Here is a 14,957-nt window from a genome sequence, read left to right as displayed (position 1 = left end):
AATAAGCCAATTAATACAATAGTCGATTGACGGTTAATTCAATATTTTTCTTCTTTGTCACATTCACTGGCTCTCAGTCTTCTCAGGTGTGAGAATTTTATTATTTTCTTCAAAAATCTTAATGAATGATTTTAAACAGAGAATCATTTGGTCTAAAATAATTACATTATTTTAAAACATTGTCTATATCACGAGTCCCTGTAAAATGTCGAATGTTTTTATTGATTGAGTTTTCAGGCCAAATTCTGAGATCTCAGAAATAATGACATTATATTATGAGAATGAGGTCATAGAATTGAGATTAAAGTCGTTATTGGGAGGAAAGTCATAATATTATGATAACAAAGTTGTAATTTATTAAAAAAACTCATATAACGAGAGGAAAATCATAATATATGGTATTTATCAATTTTTATAGACTAAACATGCCTTATCTGGGGAGCCAGATGTTGTTCAGAGGATTCAGAACATCTGCTTACAGGCAACAATCAGAAAAACACACGGACACATCTGATAGTTGTTCCTTTAAATCAGTGGTGTTGGATCATTTATGTTAAAATTAAGCAGCTCACATTACAAATGTTACAGGCGAGTGTGCACTGAAAGAAACACATCACAGGTTGAAGTATTTACAGTGGACAGCTTCAAGTGTAAGAAAATACTGTGATAAATATAGTCGTTATCTTGTGTAAAGTCGCTCGGCTCCCATTAAAAATGGATTGTCAAATATCTGCTGTCAATCTTCATTATACAGTGATTAACATACAATCATTACATATGCTGTATCCTCACAATCATCATATTCAGTATTTTACTTATTTTCTGAGAGAGAATTCCATCCAGTTTAAATCATATGACCATTTATTTAATCTATGAAATCACTCAGAATGTCTACTTTAAGCAGCTTCAAAAGGCGTGACCATAGGGAACAGTTTATAAAGATGGACTTCACCTCCTCCCCCCACAACCATTCAGCTGAATTAACCCGGAGACAGGTGCCACTTTCTTTTCTCTTGGTGTGTAGCCACAGTATCAAGTCTCAGCTGTCGATCATCAGGTTTCACATGGTATTTATAGCATCAAATAACTGAATGAAACAAATCAACTAAATCAACACTTGAATGAACATCAGTTTGTTAAGACCTACCGAAAATGACAGAAAAAAAGTATTTGACGTGTACTTTGACTATTTATTTTGACCTATGTTCCATCTGCTAGCATGGAGGAGGCAGGGCTTATGTCCTATACTGCAGCCAACCACCAGAGGGCGATCCGGATGATTTGGCTTCGCTTTTGGGGAGCTGTCATGGCGTCGACCTTTATGTAAAGTCTATAGGTGTAGCCAAATAGGATCTTATCCTTTCTATAATCTATCATACTTCACGGTTTTACAAATATAAGCTACGTGTGGAACATTATATTATGATTAAGCTTTTTCCCGGTTTTAAGCTCCGATCTGACATCACTGTTTCAAGCACAGGTTGTAAATTGGAGCTTGTACAGTATCGCCTTCATGTTTTAGTGTCTCACAGTAAAACCCCACAGAAATTGCACATAGAAACCCTTCACACAAAACAACAATTTGTCATCACATGTTATGTCAACAGTGTGACTCCGTGTTAATCAGTGCACGTCGCACCCCCGAGCTGCAGTGATGGGTGGTGTGAACCTAATCTCACAGTAATTTGCATCGTTACCTCCGACCTGCCTTCTCCCGTTCACATCCACGTCATTGACCAGATCTGGGAATGAACTCTTTTACAGCTCCAATTTCCTCTGTTAGGATAAAAGGATCTTGGCAGCATAGAGCAGAATCCCACTCACACCAGTGGTGGCAGCGATTGCAATGACCCTCACTAAAAGGAAGTCCATGGAGTCCTCCAGCTTTGTGTGCAGCCGCAGGACCTGCCGGTGGGCGTCCTCCCGGCCGCCCGAGTTCTCGATAACGTGATTGGCCAGGCCGCGCTTTTCATTAAGTGGCATCTGGGCGGCCACGCGCTGCTCGGCCTGCTCCTGGGTCAGGCCGTCCCTCTGCATCAGGCGGGACAGCTGAGTGGCAGGGTCACTGAGAAGGAACAGACAAAGGAGGTTATTTATGGAGCCAGGGCGCCTTGTTAAAAAATCCAGAGGCAGTGAGTCATGCTAATACGTTGGCGAGAGAAGAAGACAGGTAACCGATAACTAATATAAATATAAAAACTGCCCCTAATGGCCGAGGCCTGTCAGAAACAAACCGTCAAATAGTTTAATGATTCAAAATATAAATCCTAAAGGTAAAGATCTACAGGGATGACGGGGAGATGAGTGGTGGACTTACCAGTAAACAACAACAGTGTGGTTCAAAAACTTAGTGAGACGTCTGGTTTCAAAGAGAAGAGGCACGTCCAGCACGACATAGCGATAACCTGAGGAGACGGAAGAAGCTTCGTGAAACAGGATTAATTAGTGTCAACACGTAAGTTCTGATACCATTTCCCCCTTTTTGGCAACTGAGTCCAATACCTGGAATTACTTCCTTTAAATAAGTTGAAACGTAAGTCTCGCACACGGTGCATGTTGCTGTTTAACTTGTAGGAATTTATAATGTGAAATTTGCTGACTACACTTCCAGAAATAACTTCTTCTTCACACTTTAAAAGCAAAGAGGAAGTGATTCACGAGAAAAGAAAGTGTTGCATTTCAGTTGTTTTTTTCTGGTTGAAACGAATACACTTAGAAGAAGTGGTATCAGAGAGTGAAAGTTGTTATTCTTTTTTATTAAGTTATGTTTTAGGTTGTTTTTTTAGCTCTGACTCTCACCTTCTACCTGATGAAATGCTGGCAATATTTTGAAACCCTGTCTCTCACTTTGTGGCTGCCAGGATCTGACCCAACGCCCATCCCTCTACTGCCAAACAGACTTGGCTCACTCTCACTAACTAGTCCTCCTTCCCCTTCCCTGCATCAACCTATAATTGAGCCAAACCCAATTCCTCGCTCACCTCTGAGGAAGTAGAAGAGGATCTCTTTGAGCATCGCTTTGTGGATTTCCGGGTGGGTGATGGAGTTCAGCAGCTTCCTTTTCTCCTCGTCGGCGAAGATGATCTGACCCAGCTTCTCTCTGTTGATCTCTCCGTTCTCCAGCAGGATCTCCGGCCCGAAGTGTCGGACGATGCGAGAGTAGGCCGGAGTGTTGGGCTCCACGACTGTTTGGTAACATTATATCATTGTTTTGATTAACCAGTGTAACATGACTACTAGTGATGAGTGACAACACAAGTTTTAAAAGACGTTAAAAAATGCTAAGGAAATATAGAATGTAGGAAGAAGGATAGAAACATACCGTAAACAATTTAAACAGACTCATCAGCCCCCTGATTGTAATTAGAGTTTTATCCTAATTCCTCAATTTTCTCTCCGACGTGCAGCTGTGCACTCTCTACCCAGTTCTGTGACCTTTTTAATCTTCATCACGTAATTGAAACATCATCCCTGCAGTCAGCGGAGACAGACTTCATGATTCATGCAAACTCTCCGAGCATTCGTTTTAATCAACCTCCTGCACCCCTAAACTCCTTATGTCTATTAAAGCATTTAACCAGAACTATAGGAATGAAAGGAACAGTAAATGTTATCATTACATAAATCAGGGGACATATAGGTCAATTTCATATCTTATCTAACAGTCCAGGCAAAGTAGCGTTTTACGACCGACTAATTGTAAAATAATTTTTTTCAGCATAGATCATTTCTATGAGGTGTCCAGAGCAACATACTAAAAGTCCTAAGAAATCGTAGTTGAGGAAATATGTTTAATTCTCATCAATGTGTGCCAATAAGGCCCGGCAACAATACACCCCAAAAAGACAATTTTTTTCCTTTACTCCAATCAAAATAAAACTTTACACAATGAAAGTAACCATGAAACGTAAATTTTTTTGTATTACAAGTTTCTTTTGAAATGAATTTGACAAGCACATGAGCTCCACACTTATTGAATATTTCCTAATTTGCATAGGCAAACACCATTCATATGTATTACAAATACATACATAAATTCATTTTCAAAGAAACTTGTAATACAAAAAATGTTACGTTTCATGGCTACTTTCATTGTGTAAAGTTTCATTTTGATAGGAGTAATGGAAAAAAATAGTCTTTTTGGGGTGTATTGTTGCCGGGCCTTATATGCACACATTGATGAGAATTAAACATATTTCCTCAACTAGGATTTCTTAGGACTTTTAGTATGTTGTTCTGGACACCTCATAGAAATAATCTATGCTGAAAAAAATTCTTTTACAATTACTTCTATTTTTTGCTCCAAAATGGGCTACTTTGCCTGGACAATAAGAGGTGGACAGATTTCTTTTGGTTTTCAAGCTGAATGTGTGATCACTGTGTGTAGCTGAAAGGTTTGCGGTAGAAGAATATTCACGTACCTTTCCTGGCCACAACGTCAGCATCGATGATGGGGCAGCCGAGCTCCCGCAGCATGGAAGACACGGTGCTCTTCCCCGAGGAGATTCCTCCCGTCAGCCCGACCAGGAACATCTGGAAGCAACGACAGGGAGAACTGCATCAAAGTCCTGCCAGCGCTGGTTAGAGCAAAACAGCTAAATAAAGATAGGAAAACGTAAAACCTGTGTAAAGGCACATCTTCATATGTGCCTTTACACAAAACGTAAAACCTTTGTAAAGGCTTCATAGAAATTTTAATAAACAAAAGTTTTACAATCAGACAAATAGTTGCGACAAAATTATTACAATCTCAAATTAACGTTAACGTGTAGATGGATTTCATTAAAAAATACATTTCCAGTGGTACTCAGAACCTTTACTGGAATAAAGGAAGTTTAAGAAGAAGTTCTTATGTAAAAATACAAATGTATTATCAGCATGATAAAAGTAAATATAAGTACTTCTCAAATGGTCTAATTCAGAATAAATGTAAATCATTATGTTTAATTTGATGTGTAATCATATTTTTTTAAGTTTCAGCACATTGGGCTAAATTTAACTACTTTCTCCTAGAATACTGTATAATATTTATTTATTGATGAAAGTATTCATTGACTGAGTACAATGGAAATGATAAAGTAAAAGTGCAAGTAAGTGGAGTAAAAGTTACTTTCCACAGCTGGATATTTTCACAATAAAAGTCTTGAGTTACGTGTTTACAGCATACAGTCTATGGTTTACAGTCAACACCTCTCCTATGTTTAACAGCACGCCCCCTGCTGTGGAAGTAATGAACTGCACTGATGTAAAACACATAAGGAGTCAAAGGTCAAACTGGTTGGATCAGTGAACTGTGAAGTTATTCCTCATTAACTAACTCAATAACTAAATAACTACTGTCAAATCGAACGAGTTCTAACAGGGAAGTGAAATCTGAATCAACCGGTACATAAACAATATGATCTGCAGATGTACTTATTCGGTCACTGTTGTATTTGTCTCTAGTGTTTGTTGTTGTTTTGGTTTCTTTACCTTTGTAAACACACGACAGCCTCCTGAGACCAGCTGGAGCTAGAGTTCAGATCCGTGCAGAGAAACAAGCAGAGCTGCTAACAGGCTAGCGTTAGCATGAGTGTTTTATCACATGAGAGCGATGAAAGAGACAGGAAGCCGAGAGACAGCGAACATGTTTGTCTCTGTGAGTCACTCAGTGAAGAGTCCGGTGATGAAGCAGCTCAGGTCCGAGTCCCTGGGGAACTGTCTTCAACTCCGAGCTGGGCTCCACCGGTTGCTAACCACCTAGCCTCCTAGCTCGACCTGTGCCACATCACAAGTCATCCCACGTCCCTCCCTACTTTCACATTTGGTTCCGCCCCGCTCATAAAACCAAGCGGACAGACACTTTCTCCAAAACGGGTTTATTACAGTGCAAAACAAATATGTTGCATGGAAGAAAATGAGAGATTATTATGTCTTGAAACAATGGCGCCCCTTGAAGTCCCAAAAGATTTCTTGTTGATTTGTCATATCAAGATGATAACATGTGCGCGCAAGATGTTTATTTTAAGATGTTTGTTTGTGTTTAATCACTCAGATGCACAAGATGCCAAAAGTTTTCACCCAGTTATCACACAATGAAGTTCTTGTTGCTCTTAATAATAAATGCCATATATCCAACGTGGTGTCAGTCATGTCTTTACTACGCAGATTGTGCACAACTAATTCATCTTGTGCGTGCAACATGAAAAAATACCATCTTTTGGGACTTCAGGAGAGATTATATCATAAATCTTGAGTTCTGAATGAATTAACGACGCAGCTCAAAATATTTGAACTTTATGTCTAAACAAGTGCCTGTGTAAATATACACTGATAACAAAGCCATCTGTAATACTTAAAAACAAACTAAAAATAGTTTCTCCCAATGACTCAAACCAAGAACAACACTTAGGATTTTGAGTTAAGCTATATTGTTGATTCAGAAAAAACATAATAATCTTGTTATTAAAAAAAAAAAAAGCAGAATTTTTCTCTCAAATGAATGCAATAAGCTTCTGTAGAAAATAGGTTTATGAAATAAAAATGTAAATCCCCTGTTTTGTTTCCTGAATTCAAATGGAAAAGAAAGAATGCTTTATAAAAAAAAAAAAAACTTTGTCATGTCCTTTCTCCAACAGAGTAATATCAGTCTTCTGCTTTCCGATCTGCACTTTGCTTCGCCGGTGGCAGCTCTGAAGAAACAGGGCCAGTGGAGGAATTGTGGGAATGTTTGGAGCGTTTCCCTCTGTGGACGGCGTCCCCTCCGTTCTCGCCCTCCTCCCGCTCCAGTCGGCCTCTTTTGACAAAGTGGTCTATCCTGGACTCCAGGCTCTCACAGCACGGACGCTCCAGCAACGGCCGATAGTTTCTCTGCCTGCTGCCTTCCACTAAACAGCAGTTGTTGGAGGAAACTCCACCTGTGGGTTGTTAAAGGAAATGTAAAAATATGTGTTCAGGGTTCGTACACATTTTGACCAATGGATTTCCATGACTTTTCCATGACTTTTAAATAACTTTAAACCAAATTGCCATGACCAAACATTGTGTGAAGTCTATGTCTACATGAAAGTGACACAATTTAGTATTTAAGCTAAATATACGAATTTTAAAGTAAACAGTATACCTTAAAATACACAAATGAAGTAGACAATAGTTTGATTGAGGTCTATGTCTGTTGTAACCCATGACATGTACTTTTCCATTTGTATCCAAGCATGGTTAAATCTACACTTCCCTGGCATAGTGCATTATCCCGCCTGCTTCCCCACCGAACTTTTCAATTAGTATGAGAGAGTATGCCTGCTTATATTTTAAGCGTATCTCTTTAAAAGCATACACATTTTTTAAAACTCAGAATAAATGAAAGACCTGAAAATATGAATATTACAAATTTCCATGACTTCTCCAAAACTTTTGGGATTACATTTTTTTCAAACACTTTTCCAGGCCTTGAAATAAACATTTAACAATTCCATGACTTTTCCAGGTTTTTCATGACCGTAGGAACCCTGTTTTTTGCACTTTGGGATGAATGAGCTTTACCGAGTCCAGGCTGTGTTGCATCTTGATAAACTCTCACCTGAGGCTTCCAACCCCTTGATCATCCCGTGGAGGACGTGGCTCTTCACTGCGCTCTGGGTCCAGTGCTGCTGCAGCGCTGACAGGACGTAGTTCACCTCCTCAGCCTCCTGCTTCCAGCTCAACCCCTCGAAGTGGCAGTCGTACAGCACCAGAGGGAAGTCGACCGCCATGCTGCCGACAAGAAGGAGAAGGTTCAAGACTCAGACGGACGTGGACGGACAAAGTGAAGCCTAAACATCTTCATCAACCCTTAGTGGCTGTCTGCAGTATGGTTTCTGTCTCTTTGGGAAGTTCTTATCAAACTGATAAAGTAAATTTGGTCTTAATTAGTTATTTAATGCTATAACAACAGGCAGGTGTACAAAAACGACACCAAGCTAGCGGAGACGCCTGTTGGAGGCTCTGTGGATCTATTGGAGCCAACCACTTCCATATTTTCTGGGACTGCCAAGCAATGAGGTCTTACTGGGAAGAGATCCACATACATATTAACAATGTATTTAATGTGAACATCCCATTAAAATGTGAAACTTAGTTTTTGGGCAATATATTGTTTGAAACGTGGAACATAAAAGACAAAAAACTGCTCGCTATACTGTTGGCAGCTAGTAAGAAATGTGTCACGAGGAAATGGTTAAAAGTGGACCCTCCCACCATTGATGAATGGATTGAAACTGTGTATGAGATTGTGTATCTCTTTACCTCTGTTATTGTTCCTACATGGAGTAATTTAGGTCCATAAAACAAAGCCCCAGAAAGGCAGTATGAACAAAATCACCCAAACTTACTACATCCATCCTTTCTTATGTCCTTGACAGACAAAAGCTGTATTTAATGTATGTGATTGAAATGTGCTTTTTTAAATAAAAAGAGAATTTCAAAAAACAAAAAAACAGGCAGGTTGGTGCATCAGCATGACCTTTATACCCTGCCTCTACACCATAATCATTTATAACGAATGACAAACATTTAATGACGTAAAAAGCTTTAAATGGAAGCATCCGAATCTGAAAATATTTATTTTTCTACAGGGGGAGGAAGTACAGAGAGACGCGTCGTCTGTCTTAATGCACAGTCTAATTCAAACAGATTCGTTATATGTATGTGTGTGTGAGACTCTCAGTGGTGGGAGGCCATCGACAGGCACAACTTATTCATTAGTCATCAATTCACCTGTACTGGGGCTTTCTGGGATTACTCTGAACATCCAGGAGCTGATGAATTAACTCCGGGGCTTCCAGTTTCTGTCCAATCAGGAGAAGCAGCGCCATCATGCATCGAACCTGTGGTGTAACACAGCAACGGTTATCAAATATTCAAATTTGAAAAGAAAACTGCAAACATCTGTTCAGTTATTGTATTTTCCTACCTGGTGGTAAAGGAAAGCTAATCCTTTAATCTCAAAGACAAAGATGTCATATTGATCCGTGCTGGACGTGTGTTCCGGCGACGCTGGTTTGATCGACGCTGACAAGATGGTCCTCTCGAACTGCAGGACGCCGTTGCCCACATCCATTTTGCACAGGTTGCGGAAGTCGTGAGTCCCCTCGTACCTATCGGGTGACAAGAGAGAGTCAGAGCCGAATCAGCTGCGTCCTCAACGGGGGACATCAGTGTTTAGGCTTTAGTGTCTTCACTGTTGGGATTTCAAATTTTAGTTTCTCTATGTGCTGATTGAACTCTTAACCAAATAAAGATAGAAGTATTTTCAGTTAGATATTAGGCCTTCATACAGATTATTAGCAATAACCTTTTGATTATCAGAATGTTCAATCTTGAAACTAGCTGGAAATGTGTGTGCGTTAAATAGTTGGTCAGTCTCACAGCTGTCTGATAAAGTTCTGGAGGTCGGACAGAGCGGCTCTGTTGACTTAATTCTGTTTCGTTGCTTTGGTTTCGAGGATCCGAATGTTTACAGTCAGGATTGTTTTGATGAAGCAGAAAACATAATAATCTTTTCTCCAACTGTAAACACCTTTTGTCCGTCATGGCATCTGCTGAGTAAAGGCCTTTCATGAAGTAAACAGGTTGCCGAGCAACTATAGCGTCATTGGGAGTGTCTCCCTGTCTACTTCCGTATTCCGAAAGCCAGGAGGATGGATTACGCCTGCGCACTTCTGAGGAGGAGGAACGAAGATCTACTGTTATAAAATAGACAGGCGCCGGATGTTCGTGGCGCTCTAATTTGACTAGTGTACTGGAAGCCCATTGCTTCGCTGTAACCTGTTCATGCTTTCCTAAATAAATACTTGATTGAGCAGACTGAGTTTGGCTCTTCTTCTCTTAAAGGATAAACAAACACATTTTAACATCACCCACCTCTTTGCAGCTTCTGCCATTAACGCCACGTCCAGGGACCCTCGGGGGAAGTAGTAGCGATACGTGCGGGACTTGCAGTCGAAGCGAGCACTGAACCCCTCGGCGGCGGGGGCCCAGTCCAGGATCCGGATGTCCTGGGGCAGGACTCTGTTCAGCATCTTCACGTACGGAACCTCAGAGGCGGCAGCTTTACTCTTGATGTTTTCGTCAACGTTCTCCGGGAGCGTGACGCCCAGTCCTCCAAAAAACTGTGTGGACCTCAAATCAATTGTAATGACCTGAGGGAAAGAGATACGTTTGTTTACTGCATGAGAAAAACTACCAAAACCGCCGCTGGATCTCCGTCTCTGTGAACTCACTTGGGAAAAGGCGCTGACTCCTTTATCGGTGCGACCACACCGGTGGTAGTTGGAGCTCGGTCGGTCCTGGATCAGCCGCGTCTTCAGCAGAGCCTCGAAGAGTCGGGCCTCCACCGTGTTGTCTGTGTTCTCCTGCACCGCAAAGCCCTGGTAGGCCCAGCCCATGTAGGCCAGCCGCAGGGCCACGTGGCGCCGGGGGTGGGCGGAGAAGTCGAAGGGACGCAGCTTGTGGGCTTTCTTCCCCTTCTTACAGCCGCCGGACCTCCCATGAGGCTTGTGGTCGGCGTTTTCACCAGAATTCACCTCTAAGTCCTCTCCGGATCCACTCATGTCCCTCAGCTGGGACCTGAGCTCCTCCAGCTCGGCCTCCAGATCCTTTATCCGCAGGGTCAGTGCCTCCGACATGTTGCTGGAGGAGACAAATATACAGAGGATCACTTGAATATTCAGAATCTGCATGGAAAGTTTAACTGCAAGCCTACGACTCCGGAGGGACATTTACTTTGAAAAAGTGGACACCTGTGATAATGTATCTGTTAAAATGAACATTCTGTAGACATTTGACTGGACAAGCTGAACTGAATGTGAAACTATGTGATTGGGATAACTCTTCTGCCATTTGTGTTTTATTTTTATTTTATCCTCACTTGTAATATTGTATGACATGCTGTGTGAGACTCACTGTCAAGGTATTTGTTCTAATAAAAGTTCGAGAAAAAAAAAGAATATTCTTATATTCTGAATCTGGTTAAATGCCAAGCAGGTTTGCACATAAGGAATTAACTGTGGTGTAATTGTGCACGTTTAAATACAGAAATACTATAAGCACCAGGGGAGGGATGTGGGAAGTTCAAGTTTCTCCTACACACAATTAGTTAACACAATAAAACATCCACTTATTATTCAGCTGCATACTTTGTTTTCAACTTGTTTTTCCTCAGTGTTAATTAAGTAAAACAACATTTACTTCTTTACACCCTTCAATTCACTCTTATCCTGACAGGAAGCTAGTGGGAGTTCATCCCTGCAACTATTACTGGCTACATGCTATGATGCTAACACTACACACAGCCTGTTAGCTCCTATGCTAAGCTACACATCAGCTGTTGGTGCTAAACTCTGACGTCATGAAACTTCACCTGGAACTTCAGAGTTGATCAGTGATGATGAACTTCTGCTCTTCACCTGCTTCTCGCTTCACTCGAGCTCACACATGCTGCTTCGTGCTGTCGGACTGTTTGCTGCCGTCGGACCAGTGTGGGGAGCGGACACACTTCCTGTGAAGGAATGCTGGGAAATGTAGTTTGGTACTTAAATAGCCATGGGGAGCGTCATTAGCTACGAGTTTGAGATTCACTCTTTGAAGGACGTGTTTAGGACTTTGTCCAGTGTGAGTATGACTGATTTTAATACAAAATCTCTACTGTTTTTCTCTAGTATCTGCATTTAGTTTTTCTAAAATAATAAATAGATGATGAATTTACATTTTCAGGTTGAGAGTGATCAACGCACTGCAAATGAAGAAAACACATGCAAATAAAAAGAACACGTGAAAGTTGAGCAAAGAACTTCAACAATTAGACGACACATGCGCTGCAAAAAAAGTCACAACTCATGCAATCACAGAAACCCGCTGCAAATTACTGAAACAACCACAGAAATGTTTCCAAGGGACCCAAAAAAGTGATGCACCTGGCTGAAGTTTAATGCTTTGTGACATTCCATCACCACTGATGACTAGCAGACGTCAATAAATTCACAAAGCTCTGTGTCCCATTGGTGTTGTTTTCGCAATACGTAGCTTGTTTCTGTATTTGCATGTGTTGTGACTATTTGCACCACATGTGTCTTCAAATTGATGAAGTCGTTTTCCTCATTTGCAGTGTGTTGAGCTCTCTCGGCAACGTACAAATGGCTCGGGGGGAAGAAACATAGTTCATATCACCCAGGAATACAAGAAATAAGCACAAAAATCCTCTGCATCCACTGTTCAATGTCAATTAATCAGATTCAAAGTATAAGAGCTAAGATGTCAATGAATCTTAACAAGTTTGTAGGAATGTGTCTATCGTTGATTTGGGAGTCGGGGGGGGGGGGGTGAGGTTCCCTTGGACTTTCCAAGTCAACGTTCCGACGTCAGGGGGCGTTCATGTTGCAGCCTCGGACTCAGGGGTCTGTAATTTCCCAACTCAAGAGGCGTAATGGAATGTGGCATAAAGACGGACGACATGACAGCTCCCAAAAAGTGAAGCCAAAGCATCTTGATCAACCCCTGGTGGCTGGTTGAGGTATATGTCATAAATCCTGCCTCCTCCCTTTAGTGGATGGGACATGAAACAAGCTAAAAATTCAAAGTACACATTCTTAAGTAAGTGGTTTCGTTATTTTAGGTACTTCTGATGTTTGTTCAAGTTTTAGTTTTAGTTTCGTCAAGAGTCGAGCAACCCTCGGCTGAAACCTGTGACAGGAAGGAAAGGTTGTAAGTTACTGGCAGCAGATGAACAGGGAGTCTGGTCAAAAGGTTCTTTGGTTTTTTCCCTCTGAGTAAATTCTAATTAATTCTGGATTTAACAACCTGGGGCAAAGAGGACCAGACAGACTTCATTGTCATTCATGTCATCCTCTTCTCACTCTCTTTTTAAATGTCTGCATTACCATTGATTATACGAACATCTATTAAAAAAAGTTTAATTGGAATTACAAAATATTACCCTTACTGATATCTAGGACGCAATCTCCAGAATCCAAATACTGACATCCCGAGCATCCTCCTGAGGATAGACTACAGCAAAAAAAATATCGCTCAATACCAGTCACAGCTTTCTAAAAAGTTTTCTCCAAACTAAAAAGAAGTCTGGGTTGTTCATTCATTCATTCTGTGCAGGTGGGTAACCCTTTTTTATAAATCCACACTAGTTAGTAATTGGGACTTTTCCAATTATTAATTTCATCACCCGGGACCCCTCGCTGTTTCCTTTGGCCGAGAGTCAGACTTGATCCTCTTCCATATTCGATACTGCTCCCATTACTGGGCCCAACCACCGAGACCCCTGAGACCGTCTCATATGAATATGTTTGATACCGTTTGAAAGAAAAAAATTATGCTCTTTCAAATTAGGCTATAAATTCCTTTCAATGCCTCCGTCTTTGCTTTTATTTCTTCACTCGCAGTCTCAGTGTCAGACAAATGAAGGATTACAGTTACAGCAGACTTCCTGTGCTTCCTCAGAGCAGTTATTTGACAAACTGTGCCGTGGGAGTGATATGGAGTTAGGTTTATGTTTGACATTTTTTGGGGCTTAAGTGTGTTTTATCAATCAAAAAACATTAATAATGATTAATCCAACCTTTTGCAAAATGTCTCTTTGTTTAGCCTTTTCCTTATTTTAATGTTATTACTATTTGTGTGTGGGATATTTTTTACTCATTAATCTCTAAACAGAGAGACTTCTGTTTATTCTCCTACAATTGTCCTCTTCTGTAAGCATTTGATAATAAGGGTGGTGGCAAATTCGTTTGCTTACACTTTATCAAATTAATTTTGAGTAACTTCATTCAAGTCACCAGTATCGTATTCTTGCAGGTGCTGAACTGCTATTCAAACAGATGAAGTACCATTAAATCACACATTAGCTTATCTTGATATTCCATAAACAAACAGAAAAATAATGAGAGAATTTTCATAAAAGAAAATAATGCAGTTGCTTCTCTGTCTCAGTCGCAGAATGTGTGGTGGCTGTTTCACCACCGGAGCTTCCTTGAGGGCTTCTTCTCTCCTTTTGAAGACCAAACTCATCCCCAAAGAGCTTCTCCACCAACATATGGATCAGAATCAGCTGCAGGAAACATGATGCCACTTCCACGGGCTGGAAAAGGGCCGAGGCCTCCAGCTGCACCACAGCTTCTGCTTCCATCTCCTCAGAGTTTTTCTTCTCCCCGTTTTCTGTTGGAGCTGAAGCCAGAATCCAGGCTGAGAAGAAACCGCCGTTCTTTTTGAGTTCAGACACTGTTTTCTCTAATTTAGTCTGTCGTCACAGATAAGGAAGACAGAAAACAGACTTTAATCCCCCCAAAAGGTGTCTATGATCAGAGAAGACTTTTATATGACAGATGTAAGGGGTTGTCCTTCTTCTGCTCATTGCTGACACTTCTAATTCGTTGGATCTTATTTGCCTGAAACGATATTCAGAGGGGTTTGGGGGACTCCACTAGTCTTGATCGGACCATCTCCTGTACGGCCGTCAATTCTGGACTGATCATTTCTGCAGTGTGACATGTTCAACAGCAGGTTGGTCCAGTCTGACATATCTTTTCTCAAAACTGCACAATCACTTTAAAGCTAAAAACATGCTTTTTTAAATATTTGACCCTTGTACATGTCGTTTTCATGAAGTGATGGCGTCTGGATTTGTTTGAAAGGGCTTGTGGGAACAGGCAGGAAACAGACTTCACACACAGCTTTGCTTTGAAAGACTTAATGTGAACCAGAAGTAAAACGATTACCATAGTTGGTGTGTTATGTCACAGACGGAGAACATTGTCCTTCCCACTCTTTGCTTTTCCTGTTTTGAATTCCTTGAGGCCTGTACAGTTGCTTTCCGTCTGATAAGGATAATTTCTGAGGAAAGATTAGGGCCGTACAGACCATTCAAATGAAACCTCTTTGTATAACATGCATGATCCATATTGGAAGCTCCATATAGGGCGAACTAATGCACT

General features: G+C 40.9%; 2 protein-coding genes across 2 annotated transcripts; both read right to left on the bottom strand.

Annotated features, from left to right (window-relative positions):
• Positions 1 to 514: 514 nt before the first annotated feature.
• dcakd (dephospho-CoA kinase domain containing) lies at positions 515 to 5,756 on the bottom strand. Its single transcript, XM_061094683.1, has 5 exons — positions 5,473 to 5,756; positions 4,422 to 4,533; positions 2,982 to 3,185; positions 2,318 to 2,405; positions 515 to 2,065 (listed from the first exon to the last, which is right to left on the bottom strand). Exons 2-5 carry the CDS (start codon positions 4,531 to 4,533, stop codon positions 1,780 to 1,782), a joined length of 690 nt encoding a protein of 229 aa, XP_060950666.1. The 5' UTR covers positions 5,473 to 5,756; the 3' UTR covers positions 515 to 1,779.
• A 104-nt stretch (positions 5,757 to 5,860) lies between these two features.
• Positions 5,861 to 11,464, bottom strand: pus3 (pseudouridylate synthase 3). The gene is made up of 7 exons (XM_061095137.1): positions 11,378 to 11,464; positions 10,239 to 10,647; positions 9,880 to 10,157; positions 8,930 to 9,113; positions 8,734 to 8,843; positions 7,559 to 7,731; positions 5,861 to 6,896 (listed from the first exon to the last, which is right to left on the bottom strand). The coding sequence occupies exons 2-7, from the start codon at positions 10,641 to 10,643 to the stop codon at positions 6,625 to 6,627; spliced, it is 1,422 nt and encodes a 473-aa protein (XP_060951120.1). The 5' UTR covers positions 10,644 to 10,647; positions 11,378 to 11,464; the 3' UTR covers positions 5,861 to 6,624.
• Positions 11,465 to 14,957: the final 3,493 nt, after the last annotated feature.

Source organism: Limanda limanda, chromosome 21, assembly GCF_963576545.1.
Source record: "Limanda limanda chromosome 21, fLimLim1.1, whole genome shotgun sequence".
NCBI lineage: Eukaryota > Metazoa > Chordata > Actinopteri > Pleuronectiformes > Pleuronectidae > Limanda > Limanda limanda.
This window is presented reverse-complemented; position numbering and strand designations above follow the sequence as displayed.

What these genes read in the sequence shown, in the direction of transcription:
- dcakd (XM_061094683.1), bottom strand. Translation starts at nt 4,533, where the DNA reads ATGTTCCTGGTCGGGCTGACGGGAGGAATCTCCTCGGGGAAGAGCACC. An exon ending in CCTCTTCTACTTCCTCAGAG is followed by an intron (nt 2,406 to 2,981) that starts GTGAGCGAGGAA and finishes CCGTCTCCTCAG; the next exon opens with GTTATCGCTATGTCGTGCTG. An exon ending in CACACTGTTGTTGTTTACTG is followed by an intron (nt 2,066 to 2,317) that starts GTAAGTCCACCA and finishes GTTCCTTCTCAG; the next exon opens with TGACCCTGCCACTCAGCTGT.
- pus3 (XM_061095137.1), bottom strand. Translation starts at nt 10,643, where the DNA reads ATGTCGGAGGCACTGACCCTGCGGATAAAGGATCTGGAGGCCGAGCTG. An exon ending in GAGTCAGCGCCTTTTCCCAA is followed by an intron (nt 10,158 to 10,238) that starts GTGAGTTCACAG and finishes TCTTTCCCTCAG; the next exon opens with GTCATTACAATTGATTTGAG. An exon ending in CAAGGGGTTGGAAGCCTCAG is followed by an intron (nt 6,897 to 7,558) that starts GTGAGAGTTTAT and finishes AACAACCCACAG; the next exon opens with GTGGAGTTTCCTCCAACAAC.